The following is a 14,495-nucleotide window of genomic DNA, read 5'->3' as shown; positions in this document are numbered from 1 at the left end:
AAACCTTGAAGACTTTACACTAAGTGAAATAAACCAGTTACAAAAAGACAAATAGTGTATGATTCTACTTATATGAGGTACTTAGACAATGTGAATATATTTAATATCACTGAACAGTACACTTAAAATGGTTACGATGGTAAATTTTATGTTACGTGTATTTTACTGCAATTAGAAATAACAATGTACAAACCAATGACTATGTGTGAAGGACAATGGTGACAAAGAAGACCCATCTCTTACCTTCAACAAGCAGCCAGCAAACACAAGGAAGCCTTTTGAATGCAGATGCTTGGCCAAGGAGAACCCAAATCCAGAGTCGCAGCCTGTGACCAGGACGGCTTTGCTGCCGACCTATTGTAGAAGTTTAGACCCCACGTTAGGAACCAGGATCCTGCGTGCAGAGCGACCCGTCCTCCTCTGGGCAGTAACAACTAGTGCTTCCGGAGTGGACCATGCCTAGGCCTCCCTGCCTGGCATTTTCCGTCAGGAGAAGCACCATAGTCTAGTGGGACAAGCTTGGACTCAGAATCAGGAGACCAGGTTCTAACCCAGACACTGCCACCAACTAATAATGTTGCTTGAGGTCCCCTTTCTGGACCTCGGTTTTCTCACCTGCAATCACCATTATCACAATCATCACATCATTACTTACCACGTGCAAGCACTGTGCATGCATGATTACTATATGGAGTTATTATTAGAATTGGTACAGAAGGCAGTCAATCGATATTTTCCTCTCTTAATTCTCATAATAATTGCATATAGTAATCATGATTATTATATCATGCTATGAATGAGGAAACAGATATTTTTTAAATGCCCAACATACTAAGTGATAGAAATGGAATTGAAACCAGGCCTGCTGGGTTCTAGAGTCTAAACTCTTAACCTCTAAAACTCATTTGATGGGAGGTTTGGGGGGGTGGGAGCGGAATGTAGGTTAAGAATGTGAGAAAGTGGCTATAAGAGTCCTGGAAGCTCTGAAGCCTGGTACTCAGAAGGTAGCTCAGGGCCCAGGGGGCCAAGGGGGCCCAGAGGGAAGGGCTCTGACCACCTGGCTGGTTCCCAGGTAACTGGGCTGCCACTCACCGGGTTCACTGCATCAGCGTAAGTGCGACGACCCACGGGGACGAAGGAGGCGGAGTAAAACAGCAGTGTGCGCCTGCAAGAGAAGAGGAAGCCATGAGCACAGGCTGTGGACACACCTAGACCTTGTTCCTGGGCAGAAGCAACTCAGAGTACCGTACCCTCAGCCACCAGTGAGCAGCACTGACTGTCCCCCGACCCGGAGCCCCTGGGGACATCCTGCTGGTACTACTGAGAAAGAGGTCCTCTTTCCTCCAGGGTTGCTAGGCTGGTAGAAAGTGGGCCATCAGTGGCAGTGACCATTTTTGCCACTGTGTAGGAAGAACTTTCAGGTGATAGAGCTTTGTTAACAAAGCCTTCTGCAAATTCCACCCCTTAGCCCTTGGGTTTTATGCTGCTTCCTGATAAGGTTTTTTTTTTTTTAATTCTTTATTGTTTAAAGTATTATATATGTCTCCTTTTTCCCCCATTGAGTTTTTTATTTTTTTAATTTAACTTTTTATTTTGAAATAATTATAGATTCACATGCAGTTAAAAAAATACTAGACAGAAATCCCTGTACCTTTCACCCAATTGCCCCTAACGAAATTTGCAAAACTATGGTACAATATCACAACCAGGATATTTACAGTGATGCAGTGAAAATACAAAACATTTCCATCACACAAGGATCTCTCCTGGTACTCTGTTATAGCCACATCCACTTCCCTCCCACCCCACATCCTCTTTAACCACTAATCTGTTCTCCATCTCTATAATTTTGTCATTTCAAGAATCTATATATACAAAAGCCTAAGTGACCGTTACAACCAAACGACTGGAATGACCGGTCGACCAGTCGCTATGATGCGCACTGACCACCAGGGGGTAAACACTCAATGCAAGAGCTGCCCCTGGTGGTCAGTGCATTCCCACAGCCAACCTCCCGCGGTCCTTCCCTGTGGCCGGCCAACCTCCCGCAGTCTCTCCCTCCAGCAGCCAGCCAACCTCCTGTAGTCTCCCCCTGGCTAAGGCTCCGGGCACCGAAGAATCTGGGTCCAGGAAGCCTGTAGGAGGAGAGTGACCCCGACGCTGATCGAGACAGAGTAGCAGCTCGGAGGTGGCAGAAGGAGCAAGGCAAGCAGCCTAACTGTAAAGACGTAAAGCACTACCGCCATCTTACCTCTGCCACCGCACCATGCACTGCTTGCCCTTCTGCCCCCCGACAGTGTGCCACCATTGGCCAAAGTCAGCTACCTATCATGCTTGGGGGTGGAGCTCTGAGAAAATGTGTGGCTGAGGTAAGAGAGATGACATGTCTGTGTCAGTAACTCTGGCCCAGGGAGAGTGAGGTGGCCTGAGCAGGGGCAGCGAAGCAAAGTTGTATTTCCATCTCAGAGCGTAGCTGGTGTTCAGGCCGTTTTGGGTGCTTTGTCTGTGGTCTTTGCTTGCCACTACCTCAGCACATCTACATACCACCCCAACCCCACCATGCACGAATTCATGCACCGGGCCTCTAGTCTATAATAATCCTACCTAATAATAGAGTAATATGCAAATTGACTGTACCTTCGCTACACCCACAAAAGCCACACCCACCAGCCACGCCCACCAGGAAACCGTCACAGGGACGCTGGGTGCGGCTGAGCCCAAGGCCGGGAAAGCCTCGGGCACCAGTGGGGAGCCTGCACGGATCGCAGGCAACCACCGGGGGTTGGCTCCTGCGATCCGTAGCAGGGACGCTGGGTGCGGCTGAGCCCAAGGCCGCCGCCCAGGGCCAAGCCCCGACCCTGAAAGAAGGCAGAAGGCAGTGGCCACAGCCAAGGCCTGGATCCCCGGTGCCGGCAGAAAACTGGTGCAGGCAGCCAGGTGAATGAAGGTCTATTGCACGAATCTTCGTGCAAACGGGCTGCTAGTAAAAGCATAATATGCTAATTAGACGAGATGGCAGAACAACCTTCCGGACGATCTTCCGGACAAAGCCAGGGCTGCAAATTTTGTGCATCAGGCCTCTAGTCTGTATATATAAAAGGCTAATATTCATGTTCTTCCAAACATATTTATTGGCATAAAAAATACCTATCAATATTCCAGCTGCTGGAACTTTGAATTTAACCTAACACTTTCATTCCTCTTAAATATAAAGAAAAAAGGTATTAGGTTTCCTGGCTCTGGCTGCCACAGAGGAAAATGAAGTAGCAAAATGCACTGAATCCCCTTGGGAAAGGCAATCCCAGAGCTCTCAACAAAGAGCTGCTTGTTTCATCTGTACTTACTTAGCTGTCTCTAAACACACAGCAGGTCAGTGAAGTCTCAGGACATTTTAGTTAGCTGCTTCATGTGTAAGGTTTGAAAAGAGGAGTCACCCAGGTGATCAAAGTAGTAAGACACATCAATGCCGTGTGCCTCCCGATGCAATGCACTAAGACACACCTCACCTGGGTGGCACCTTCCAAACATGAATACCTGAATCCAAACACGAGGACATCACACAAACCCCAATGGAGAGACATTCTTCCAAAGTGTCAAGGTCAAGAATGACAAAGACTCAGGAACTGCCCCTGATGGGAAGAGAGGAAGGAGACATGACAACTAAAGGCACTGCAGGGCCCTGGTTTGTACCCTGGACCAGGAAAGGTCCATCCGTGGGCCATCTGACAAAATGTGAATCCGGTGTGTAGGTCTGTTAACACATATCAGTGGTAATTTCCTGGTTTTCATGATTGCACTATGGTTTTGTAAGATATTAGGTGAAGAGAATAGAGAAGCCCTTTGTACTACTTGGGCAACTTTTGTTATCAGTTATTTCAAAACTAGAGGCCCAGTGCACGAAATTCCTGCACGGGGGGGGGGGGGTCCCTTAGCCCAGCCTGCACCCTCTCCAATCTGGGACCCCTCGAGGGATGTCCGACTGCCCGTTTAGACCCTAACCGCTTCTGCCTGCCAGCCTGATCACCCCCTAACCACTCCCCTGCCAGCCTGATTGATGTCTAACTGCTCCCCTGCCAGCCTGTTTGCCCTCAACTTCCCTCCTCTGCCGGCCTGGTCACCCCTAACTGCCCTCCCCTGCAGGCTTGATCACCCCCAACTGCCCTCCCTTGCAGGCCTGGTCCCTCCCAACTGCCCTCCCCTGCTGGCCTGATTGCCCACAACTGCCCTCCCTTGCAGGCCTGGTCCCTCCCAACTGCCCTCTCCTGCTGGCCTGATCACCCACAACTGCCCTCCCTTGCAGGCCTGGTCCCTCCCAACTGCCCTCCCCTGCTGGCCATCTTGTGGTGGCCATCTTATGTCCACATGGGGGCAGGATCTTTGACTACATGGGGGCAGCCATCTTGTGTGTTGGAGTGATGGTCAATCTGCATATTACTCTTTTATTAGATAGGATAGAGGCCTGGTGCATGGGTGGGGGCCAGCTGGTTTGCCCTGAAGGGTGTCCCGGATCAGGGTGGGGGTTCCCTTGGGGCATGGGGCGGCCTGGGAGAGGGGCCTGTGGTGGTTTGCAGGCCAGCCACTCACCCTGGTAACCCAAGCGGAGGCCCTGGTATCTGGGATTTATTTATCTTCTACAACTGAAACTTTGTAGCCTGGAGCGGAGCCAAGCCTTCTGCTCGCTCCGTGGCGGCAGCCATTTCTGTTGGGATTTATTTATCTTCTATAATTGAAACTTTGTAGCCTTAAGCAGAGGCCTGGGCCGGCCAGGGTGTACGGAAAGCTTGGCTTCCTCCATCGCCGGGAAAACCCAAGCCTCCCTCCTGCTCTCTCAGTGGCCGTAGCCATCTTGGTTGGGTTAATTTGCATACTCGCTCCTGATTGGCTTGTGGGCGTGGCTTGTGGGTGTGGTGGAGTGATGGTTAATTTGCATATTACTCTTTTATTATATAGGATAAAAAGGTAAAACATCTGATAGAAGATATTCTTCTGTGCCCTGTGTGCCCTGGGAAGGTCTCTGTCTTCTGAGGACACCTTTGAGTTTCCTTTGCTGGTCGAAGGTGGGTACTGAGTGTCACCTTGAGAGTCAGGCCTTAGGACCACCTACATCATCCATGTGTGAAGAACTCTCTCTGCTTTGCCCAGAGAGTGTGGCACTCAAGGCCACCTCTACCCTTTAGTTTCTTACCTTGCTCCATTTTCTCTGTTAGAGAAACTCAGGGTTTTCCCGGGGAGCTTTGACAGGGGCCTGGAGAGGCGGGCGGTCAGCATTGTGGCCACAAGAGGTAGAATGACGGGCCTCCTCCTGGCGGGTTCTGAAACACAAAACACACCCTCAGCATTGCCTTGTTGCCTACAGAGGTTTAGGCAGGAGTGGACACTTTTCTTCCAGGTTGTGAAAGCCGAACTGAGCCCTGCACGTAGGCAGCCCTCTCCTGCACCTTCCTCTCAAGCTGTAGCCTCACGTGATAGTAAGTCAGGAGGAGGGGACGTCTAGAAACCTGGGTCCTGCTTCTGGCTGTACCACCAAGCCTGGACCAGTCATGAGGAGGGTGGACCAGACCTGTGATCCTCAAACCTATTGGAGGACCCAAGGACCTACCCTCTCAGGGAGTCCCACTCCATGAGCCTCATTCTCCATCTGTGTTCCCCATTTCCAGCAAATCATCCATCTGTGTGACCCAAGACATCAACCTTCTATCTCAATTTGGCCACATGCTTCCTAGGCAGCTTTTCCAACTACACTGGCTCTGAAGCTAAATTCATCAGTAACTCTGAGGCTAAATTCATCAGTAACTCATTTTAGCATGGGGACTGGAGTTATTAAATAAGACTCACTTTAATCGACCTAAATTAAAACACACACAGTCTCTCCCACCACCCTACCACCCCCTTTCAAGGTTAAATCAACCTGATGGCAACAGGGCCCAGTAGACTTGGTATCTCCTTAAGGCCCCTCAGCACCGTGACTATTTGCGTATTATTAAGTGTGGATGAGGGTGTAGATTGTTTGCCTTCCTGTTCTGGTCAGTTGTTAGGATAATTCTTTCTGGCCTCAGGGAAGGAAGGGGAGGATGGGAGGGAGTGAAGCGAAGCAACCACAGTGGAGAGATGTTGCTCTTTTCCCGGTGAACTGTCCCAGCTTCTCCTTTGCACACCTGCCTGGGGTTGGTTATATACTGGTCTTACCAGTACACGTTTCTGCCTGGAAGGCAGCCCCTCCCCTACCCTTTGCTATCACCCAAACCTAACTGGGCTAACAGGTCTGTAATAAGTTCACTAACTAGCCAACCACTGCAAGTTCACTGCAGGAGGCAGGTAGAGGTTTAATCTGTTTAATCCTCAAGAAAGAAAAACAAACAGGGATCTCTAGGCTCTGCTTCCCCTCCCACTCCTACTCACCACACCCCATTGCCAGCACTGCAGGCAAAGTATGTGACCCCTCACCTAAAAGCCTCCTTCCCATGCCTGTTGAAACACCCTCTGCTTCCCTACCTAACCTTGTCTGGTACCGCCCTCCCCTGTGCTCTCTGCACTGTAACCACACTGACCTTCTGGAAGTTTCTGGCATATGCCAAACTCTTTCCTGCCTCAGGGCCCTGGCCCTTGTTCTTCCTCAGTCCAGAAGGCTGAGTCCTTCGGACCCTTCAGACTTCACAGAGGATGTCCTCTAATCCCTCATGCAACACACAGAGGTTCTCTCTGTAAGATCACACTTCAATCCAAAAATACCTTGTGTCACTACTTTCTCTTCCCCTTCTAGGTCATAAGCTTGGTGAGTCCAGGTACTTTGTCCATCTTGTTCTCCACTGAACCCTCAACCCCCCAAAATGCCTAGAAGAAACCTGACACCAAGGAGGCCCTCAGTGAGTCTCTGCTGAGGGGGGACGAGCTGTGTGCTCACGGACCCCAACCCCCTCCATCCAGACGGGGCCTCCATGGAAGGCCCGTGCCAATGATGCCCAAGCCAGACTCCGATCCTTTAACTGGGTGACCCAGCGGGCCGAGCACACACCTCCTCTCACCAGAACTGGAGTCTGAGGTCACCACCACTGGGTGATTTCAAATCCAACTGTCTATAATTAAAGCCCCTTCCATCCCTCAGGCTCAGTACTTGTGGCTTTGAATTTTATTTTCCTTAGAGTCAGCAATATCTAAAAGTGCTGCGAGAATCAAAATATTTTAAAGTGCACAAAAGCTCGCCCGCCTTGGAAAGTGTACTATTCACAATATTGTGTCTTATATGCAGAATGGCAGGCTTGTAAATCTTTTTCTTCTTCTTTTCTTAAGTTTCTTAAATGTGTTGCTATTTTCACTCCAAACACAATATTGTAGGCAATGGAATTCCCACATACTCTTTGGGGTTCTTTGTCATCTTAATGCCTTGCGCTGGGCTTCATTCTCTGTAAATACTAAGTTCTCAAACTTGAAATACCACTCACTTGCCTTTTGGTTTAGAATCAGAAATGGTTATGGGAGGTAGCTGCTGAAGAATGGCAGAGCAACTGTTGGGGTTGGGAGACCGTCTCCTTAGCCGTGAACTCAATTAGCTACCCCAGGGAGACTCGGCACAGGGGGGTTGACTCCCAGCAACCAAGTTTATAAGGTATTATTGCAAAATCAAAATGCTCACATATCAATCTATAATCTGGGTGAAACGTATCTAACACTAAGAACATTTGGGTCTGCTCTCACTCAAGGGCACCTCCTTTCCATTTTCAATGCATGGCCATGGGTAACCTGTGGAAAGCATGAGGATCCAGCATGCATCCTTGTCCTGATGCTGGGCTCCCTTGTTGTGCTCTGACAGGGTCAAGGTGTCCCTGCAAGGGACAGACATTCCCAGTACTGACATCCTCAGAAGAGGTGGGACATCATCAAGAAACAGGAACATGGGGGGCAGGCCTTGGGCAGGAAATAGAAGTCACTTGTTTCTGGACGTGAAGTCTAGATGCGCCTTGGCACTACCAAGTGGGAAGGGAAGGCCCTGTCCCACTGGAGAGGCAAGCTGGGTTTAGGCAGGGAACCATCCTAGGCAGGGACCCCACACTAAGGACCGTAAGACGAGCAAGCTGTGTGAAACTCCAAGGTCTGGCAACCGGCAGCCTCTCTTCCACGTGGCTGCTTTGTTTGCCAGTCTAGTGTTTTAAATGGCAATGTAACTAGGCAACTACATTATGCTGGAACTCATAATACAAATAGTTTTCACTCACTATCTTAAGCCTACCCAGATCGCCTTTGTTAACTGCCTGGACACTACGGGCATTTGAGTTTGAGATCCCTCACTAGATGGATGTATATTGTCCTTTGGCTATTTCCCTTCTGATTGCTTATTATAATCTTGCCTAAAAGTTCCAGCTCAACGCAGCTATGCATGCTAACTGCACAGTTAATGGGGCTTCCTTGAGGCTGTTAGAGAATTTACCAGGTGACTGAAAAATACACAGGGAGTACTCAGAGATCCAGGATAAACCCATTTATTTTCAGATGCACTAGTACAGGGACTCAGGGGGTCAGTTCTCCAAATCCTGAGTGAGTGAGTGAATATGGAGGAAGCGCTTCCCTTTATACCCTTTGGTGTCTTTGTTTTCTACCTGTTTCCTAACTACCAGGCTTTTGTGGTGGCCTTCCACAGCCCCTCCTGAGTCAGTTAGAATGGGGACGTTACATTGTACCTAAATGCCTGGTCTGGGTGGTGCCAGTGACCTCCCCTCCAGCTAAGCTGTTACATTCTTTGTGTATGGCCCCTTTGTAAAATGGGAGTATTCTGGGAAACAGGTTCTGCAAGACAGGACAGGCATCAATGGAGTTAATTATCCGCTAGCAAGAGTGTGTTAGAAGGCAGGTTACTGGCACAGATGCAGATTGCTAGGCACCACCACCCCCAGCTCCCTCCCCAAAAAAGTCTTATATTCCCCATCAAGGCCACACAAAAGGCAACCTGACAAGTTTTAAAGCCCTCATTCAAAAAAGATGCCTGTGATTCCTTAGAAAAATAACTATTGTGGAACAAAAGTCTAAAAGCACTATCTAGGAACATTAAATGATATAGTGGACATTGTTCTCACTACCATCCTATATAATAAAAGCCTAATATGCTAAGTGTCCGACCATTCGTTCGACCAGTCGCTATGATGTGCACTGACCACCAGGGGACAGATGCTCCGACTGGTAGGTTAGCTTGCTGCTGGGGTCCAGCCGATTGGGACTGGGAAAGACGGGGCTGGACATGCCCTGGAGCCCTCCCACGGTCCCTCCCCGGCCCCAATCGGCTCTGATTGGGACTGGGCGAGACTGGCGGACATGCCCTGGAGCCAACCTCCCACAGTCCCTCCCTGGCCTCTAAAATGTTTCTTCTAATTAATTTCCTTTCAATGTGCACAAATCTGTGCATCGGGCCTCTAGTTTTATCATGAATACTGTGGTGACTCTGCCTGTGTTTGACAGAGAGCCTAGTTAGGCAAACCTAACACAAACATTTGGATTAGCCTGAGAGACACTCTAGTCACCAGATTAGACTTACTAGTAGGTGATGGCCAGTTCTCCCCAAAGACCACTTCACAAACACTCTCTGCAGTGGTCTCTCCTGCTCACCTGATGCCTGTCCTCTTAGATCTGCCTTTCACCTGCATGCAGCTATAGTTGGTCAGTGAGACCTCCTCCCAGCCATGAGGTACTGGGTTTGGGAGAGACACCTGACCCAAGATGAACCCATCACTCTGTCCCCTGGCACTGTGAAAGAATGCAAATCAGCCTCTGAAGGGCAGGGACATGTGATCTGGCTGCTGGAGTGGAGAAGGGGGCAGTTATGCTACACTGGGCCTGATGCCACAGAGATACAGAGATGGAGAAAGCCAATCTGCAGAGAAAGAGAGAAGAGTCAGGCACAGGGTTCCATGGAGAGAGAGAGAGAGAGAGAGAGAGAGAGAGAGAGACAGAGAGACAGAGCCTCTTTCAGCAGGTGGATCCTGAGAAAGAAAATACCAACTAAGAAGGGCTTCCAGTGGCTAACTGGGCTCAATTTAAAAAAAAAAAAACACACACACAAAAAACAAAAACAAAAAACAGAGCCTAGCAGCCATTTCTACACAGAGGCCTCTCATCCAAACTGCAGGTTAGGAAGAAGCCTGAACTGAACAACCTGGCTCTGTTCTGAATTCTGTTCTTGCCTTCTGAGCCAGCCCTTATAAAGGAGTTTCTGGAATCCTATTTCAACCAATAGGACTGAGGCTTTCCCTGTCCAACTGGAGCTGCACAGTTATAGCCCCATCAGCATCTTCACCAACCAATCAGAGCTGCTCCATTCAGGGCCTCTTGGACCAATCAAACAAACTGAGAGGATTTGGAGTCCTCATTTGCATTAGGTCAGACCAATCAGGGACCAGGAGTGGGGATTTCTGTCTATATAAGTCAGCTCCCCTTTGGCTCTGGAAGCACCTTTCCCTTTCCACTGAAAACAAAAAGACTGCTTCTCCTCAGCTGAGGCTGAAACACTGACATGTTTAGCCAGAGCACAGTAGAGCTGCCACACCAGAGAGGGGCTGGCCCCAGGGCTGCCTCACTCCAGGGCCTCCTAACAGCTGTACTGCTTCATAATTGAGCTATACAACAATCGAGCTGCTTGCACTGAATAAAGTTTCTTTCTTCACCCCACTCCAAACTTGGTGTTGAAATGACGCCAACCAGCGGTTGACAGACAGATCTGCCTATAAAGCACTGCTGCACTCCTGTCCTCCAGCTCTGTACATGCCGATTAAGCAACTTAAAGTTTCTGTTACTTGCAGCCGAAATGATATTGGCTAAAACACACTGAAAGCAGGTTCTTTCTCGGGTCATTATTATTAATTTTTAAATTTGCTCCATATTCTGAGAATGCCATGATGTAGATCTTATAATGGCAATAGGAACATGGGCCTCCCCCTCTGTACTTCTTGATTTGTTACCCGAGGGAACCGGGTCCAATTACTCAATAGGTGCCAGCCAGAAGACAACTCCAAGATGATTTGATGAAAAGGAATAAACTTTATTGCAAGCCGGCAAGCAAGGACACTCCAGGAGTTCACTTCCCAAAGTGGCATGTCCCCAAATAAGGGATCAGATTCATCTTTATTCAGGGAAATCATGAGTAAAATTCCATGTACAGGCGGGAACATTCCTGCGCATGCGCAGTTGGAAAACATGTCTATACATGCATTACATATTAAAAACTGGTGGAAAATCTCCGCCCCAGGGAGGAGAGTTTAGTATTATAATGAGGGCATAACGAAGTGGTCAGAGTCTAAAAGTAGAGCCTACTATGATTTGCTGACAAATTAAATGTAGGATGTGAAAGAAAAAAGAATCAAAGATATTTTCAAGATTTTGGTGCAGATGAGTCCAAGTGACATTAGTCCAACTGACAGACGAAGGGGCCACTCAATTCATAAGTACTTACCACGTTTCAAATCTGAGTATACAAGCTGGGAATTCTGATCCTCACTGGCCCCTCCAAATTCTATTTTCAACTATACTTTTCCCACCTACTTATTATATCATTTGCTATACCCTCACCAAGCCCTTATACTTTCCAATTTCCAGGCCTTGCTCATCCCATACCAAATCTGACTTCTTCATCTGATTAAGTCCTAACTGATTCAAATTAACACCTGCTTCAACATGCCTTTCCTGATCCCCTAAAAAACAAACAGACAAAACAACCTTTCCCCAAATTAGCATCTCACCCCTTCCTTCTGTGCCTCCTAACAGCACTTACCTAGGGAGGGTAAACATGGAATATATTTGCTTGCAACCATCCACAGCCCCCATGTAACCACTAGGCCCCACGTGGACCATGAGTGCCCCACAGATAGGACTCACGTGTTGTATCATTGGTTTCTGGTTCTACAGAATTCTAAATTCTGGTGCTTGACAGGAAGCAGGCGCTCTATAGAAGTGTGTTGAGAGAGAATATGAAAGCTACACACATTTCAAAGGACCGCTTCCCCCCGCAGCCCGGGGTCTATGCCTTATGCAGGGGCGGGATCCAACGCTTGGGTAGAAAAGTACATTTGCTACGTCATAAAGGATCCCGGCAGCGGAGGATTAAAGGCGGCTCTGCTGCCTGTGCCCTCGCAGGGTTAGACGGTGACTCCGCATCAGCTGACTGTGGTCAGATTCTGGCAGACCAGCTGGAAAAAACCGTGCGGAGCTCCACGACGTGCGCAGCGTCAGCCCCTCCCCCGACAGGGACGCGCACCCCTGGCCCCCTCTGGCCCGAGCGCAGCAAAGCGCGCGCCGCCGGAGGCGCGCAGGCGCCGCCACCTCACGCGGTGCCGAGCAGCCAATCTTAGGGCCACCTTCCCTTCCCGCCAGCACGAGTCCGGAGCCTGGGGGGCCAGGGAGGCTCGGCCGGAGCCGCGTTCCCATTGGCTGGAGCGGCACCGCCCAAACAAAGCCCCACTGTACTCCGGCCACGCACCCCTTGGCTTCCGTCCCCATCCTCCCCCCGCCACCCTCACCCCAGCATCCCCGGCTTACTCCCGCGGCGCCTCCACCTTCCTCGGTCCTCCGACCGCCCGGACCTGTGGTCTGTCCGGTACTCCAGCTACGGCCGGCTGGGCTCGTGCTCAGGGCGGCTGGACCGGCGGCCAGACCTCAGTCTAGCATCCTTCCCACGGGCGCAGCAGGGCGGGCGGGAGCGCTCACCACCTCCGCGACCGTAGCGCCTCCTGGAAGGCACGGATGGGGAGGAGTGCCGGGCAGGGCAGAGACACGGTGGAGCAGGGCGCGGTGCCCACAGCCCGCGCTGGAAGGCAGGACTACAATGTGACCTTGGGCGGGTTCCTTTCCTTCTTGGAGCCGGGGTCCCCTTATGTAAAATGCGGCAGCAGGGAACGATGAGTCGCGGGGGCTTTTATCTGGGAGCCTTGGGGCCGCTCGTTCAAGCTGGGCCTCCTCCTGCAGAGCACCTTGTTCCTAACCACGCCGGGCGAGGCTCCCGCAGGGCGGACAGAATGCCCGGAAGGCGGCGGGTGGGGACCATCCGAGGCTGAGACGGGCCTGAGCGGGATCAGTCCATCTTCCCACCTTTACTCCGCCGCGGCCACAGGGCCGGCCTGCAGGACGCAGGACTTCATGCCTCCGCCCCCCTCCTCCCCTTCCCCCAACCCGCAAACCGGCGACCCGGCTAAAGGGCCGCACAAGGACAAAGCAGGCTGAGGGCGCGGGCGCGCCCCACCCCGGCGGAACAGATGCGGGCCCGTCCTCTAACCCCGAACCAAAGGGGGTCGCAGGGACCCTGCCTGTGGAGGGTTCCGCTGAGGCACTCGCCTTAATCCGGCGCTGCACGGGTACCCGCGCTCCTGGCTTGGCAGACGGACGCGGGGCGCTGCCGCCGTGTCCTTCTCGCAGGCCGTCTACCCGCTCGCACTCCGGCGGCCTCCGCTACCCGGATGCGCCGAGACACCTAGGGCGCCCGCGTTCCAGCTGCGCGGGCGGGTCCGGACCGCGGGAGTCGCCGGGGCGGGGAGTGCTCCCGCGCCACCGCTCTAGGCGCCGGGGCGTGTGGCCTGGCAGCGCCGGTGGAGCGTCCCCCCAATCCTCCAGCGCCCAGCTGCCTGCTCGGCGCCCCCTGCAGCCAGTCCGCCTCAGACCTCAGCCGGGCGTAGATCTCACCGCCCGCCCCCTCCAGGAGCCCGCCCGGGCCAGAGAAGGTGCTGCTTCAGGAAGTGAGGACGCCCTGGCGAGGAGGAGGCTCCTTCCTGGTCCTAGGCGTGCTTGCTGTCTTTAGAGCTCACCAGGCTTGGTTGCTTTTTAAATGTGTCTTTTGATCAGATGAAATTTGTTTAAAGATTTGCTCCGACGGGTGTTTAAAAATAATGGAATAGCACAGCTTCCCAGAGTTTCAACAGCACAGCGTCAGAGGACAGGCGGCCCCACCCCCGCCAAGTCTGCAGAAGAAGAAACTGGCTGAGGAGGAAAGGAAGTGATCCGGGCACGTGATTGGCAGAGCTGTAGCTCCAAACCGCGAGTGTCTTCAAGGCTGTGTCTTCTTTATCCCCAGCTCCTGACCCATGCAGCCTTGTGTGAACGAAAGAAGCCACCTGCTAACCTGACAAGCTCAGGGGAGGCCTGTGTGGCAGTCTTGAAAACTCAGAGACCTAAAATAACCACAAAAGATGGTCTGAAAATTAAATATTTAACTACAAACAGGTTATAGTGGGCAGTCATTCCTAAGCTGATATCTTCCCTGACAAAGATCAACTTAGATCTTCTTTACTGAGCCATTTGCCTTTTTGCCTCTAAGATAACGTATCTGTGAGATGTCTGGGTAACTTGTAACTTCCTTTTTACCCTGGACCCCTCAGGGCACAACAAATGGCACCGGGACATTCCCTCATTGTTATTGTTATCAAGTTAATTGTCAACTGTTAATTACGTTAAAGTATCCTGTATCCATCTCTGTAAGAGAAGCACATGTCCATCATTTCGCTTTTCACCCTATCCCAGAGGTTTCCCCG

General features: G+C 51.0%; 1 protein-coding gene across 4 annotated transcripts in view; it reads right to left on the bottom strand.

The window, feature by feature from the left end:
• The window catches only part of BDH1 (3-hydroxybutyrate dehydrogenase 1), a 29,055-nt gene extending 15,209 nt beyond the window's left edge, over positions 1-13,846 (bottom strand). Inside the window, exons 1-4 of one of the 4 annotated variants that reach the window (XM_008151623.3) lie at positions 13,306-13,846; positions 5,186-5,312; positions 1,093-1,165; positions 244-354 (exon numbers count right to left, since the gene is read on the bottom strand). In XM_008151623.3, the coding sequence (XP_008149845.2) occupies positions 244-354; positions 1,093-1,165; positions 5,186-5,268 (267 nt within the window). In that variant the 5' untranslated portion in view covers positions 5,269-5,312; positions 13,306-13,846. Of the gene's footprint in view, positions 1-243; positions 355-1,092; positions 1,166-3,534; positions 3,597-5,185; positions 5,313-11,853; positions 12,019-12,513; positions 13,096-13,305 lie in introns of those variants that run through there. The other 3 variants (XM_054713850.1, XM_028160749.2, XM_054713851.1) reach the window with 3 other exon arrangements.
• Positions 13,847-14,495: the final 649 nt, after the last annotated feature.

The sequence above is a fragment of the Eptesicus fuscus genome, chromosome 3, assembly GCF_027574615.1.
Source record: "Eptesicus fuscus isolate TK198812 chromosome 3, DD_ASM_mEF_20220401, whole genome shotgun sequence".
NCBI lineage: Eukaryota > Metazoa > Chordata > Mammalia > Chiroptera > Vespertilionidae > Eptesicus > Eptesicus fuscus.
This window is presented reverse-complemented; position numbering and strand designations above follow the sequence as displayed.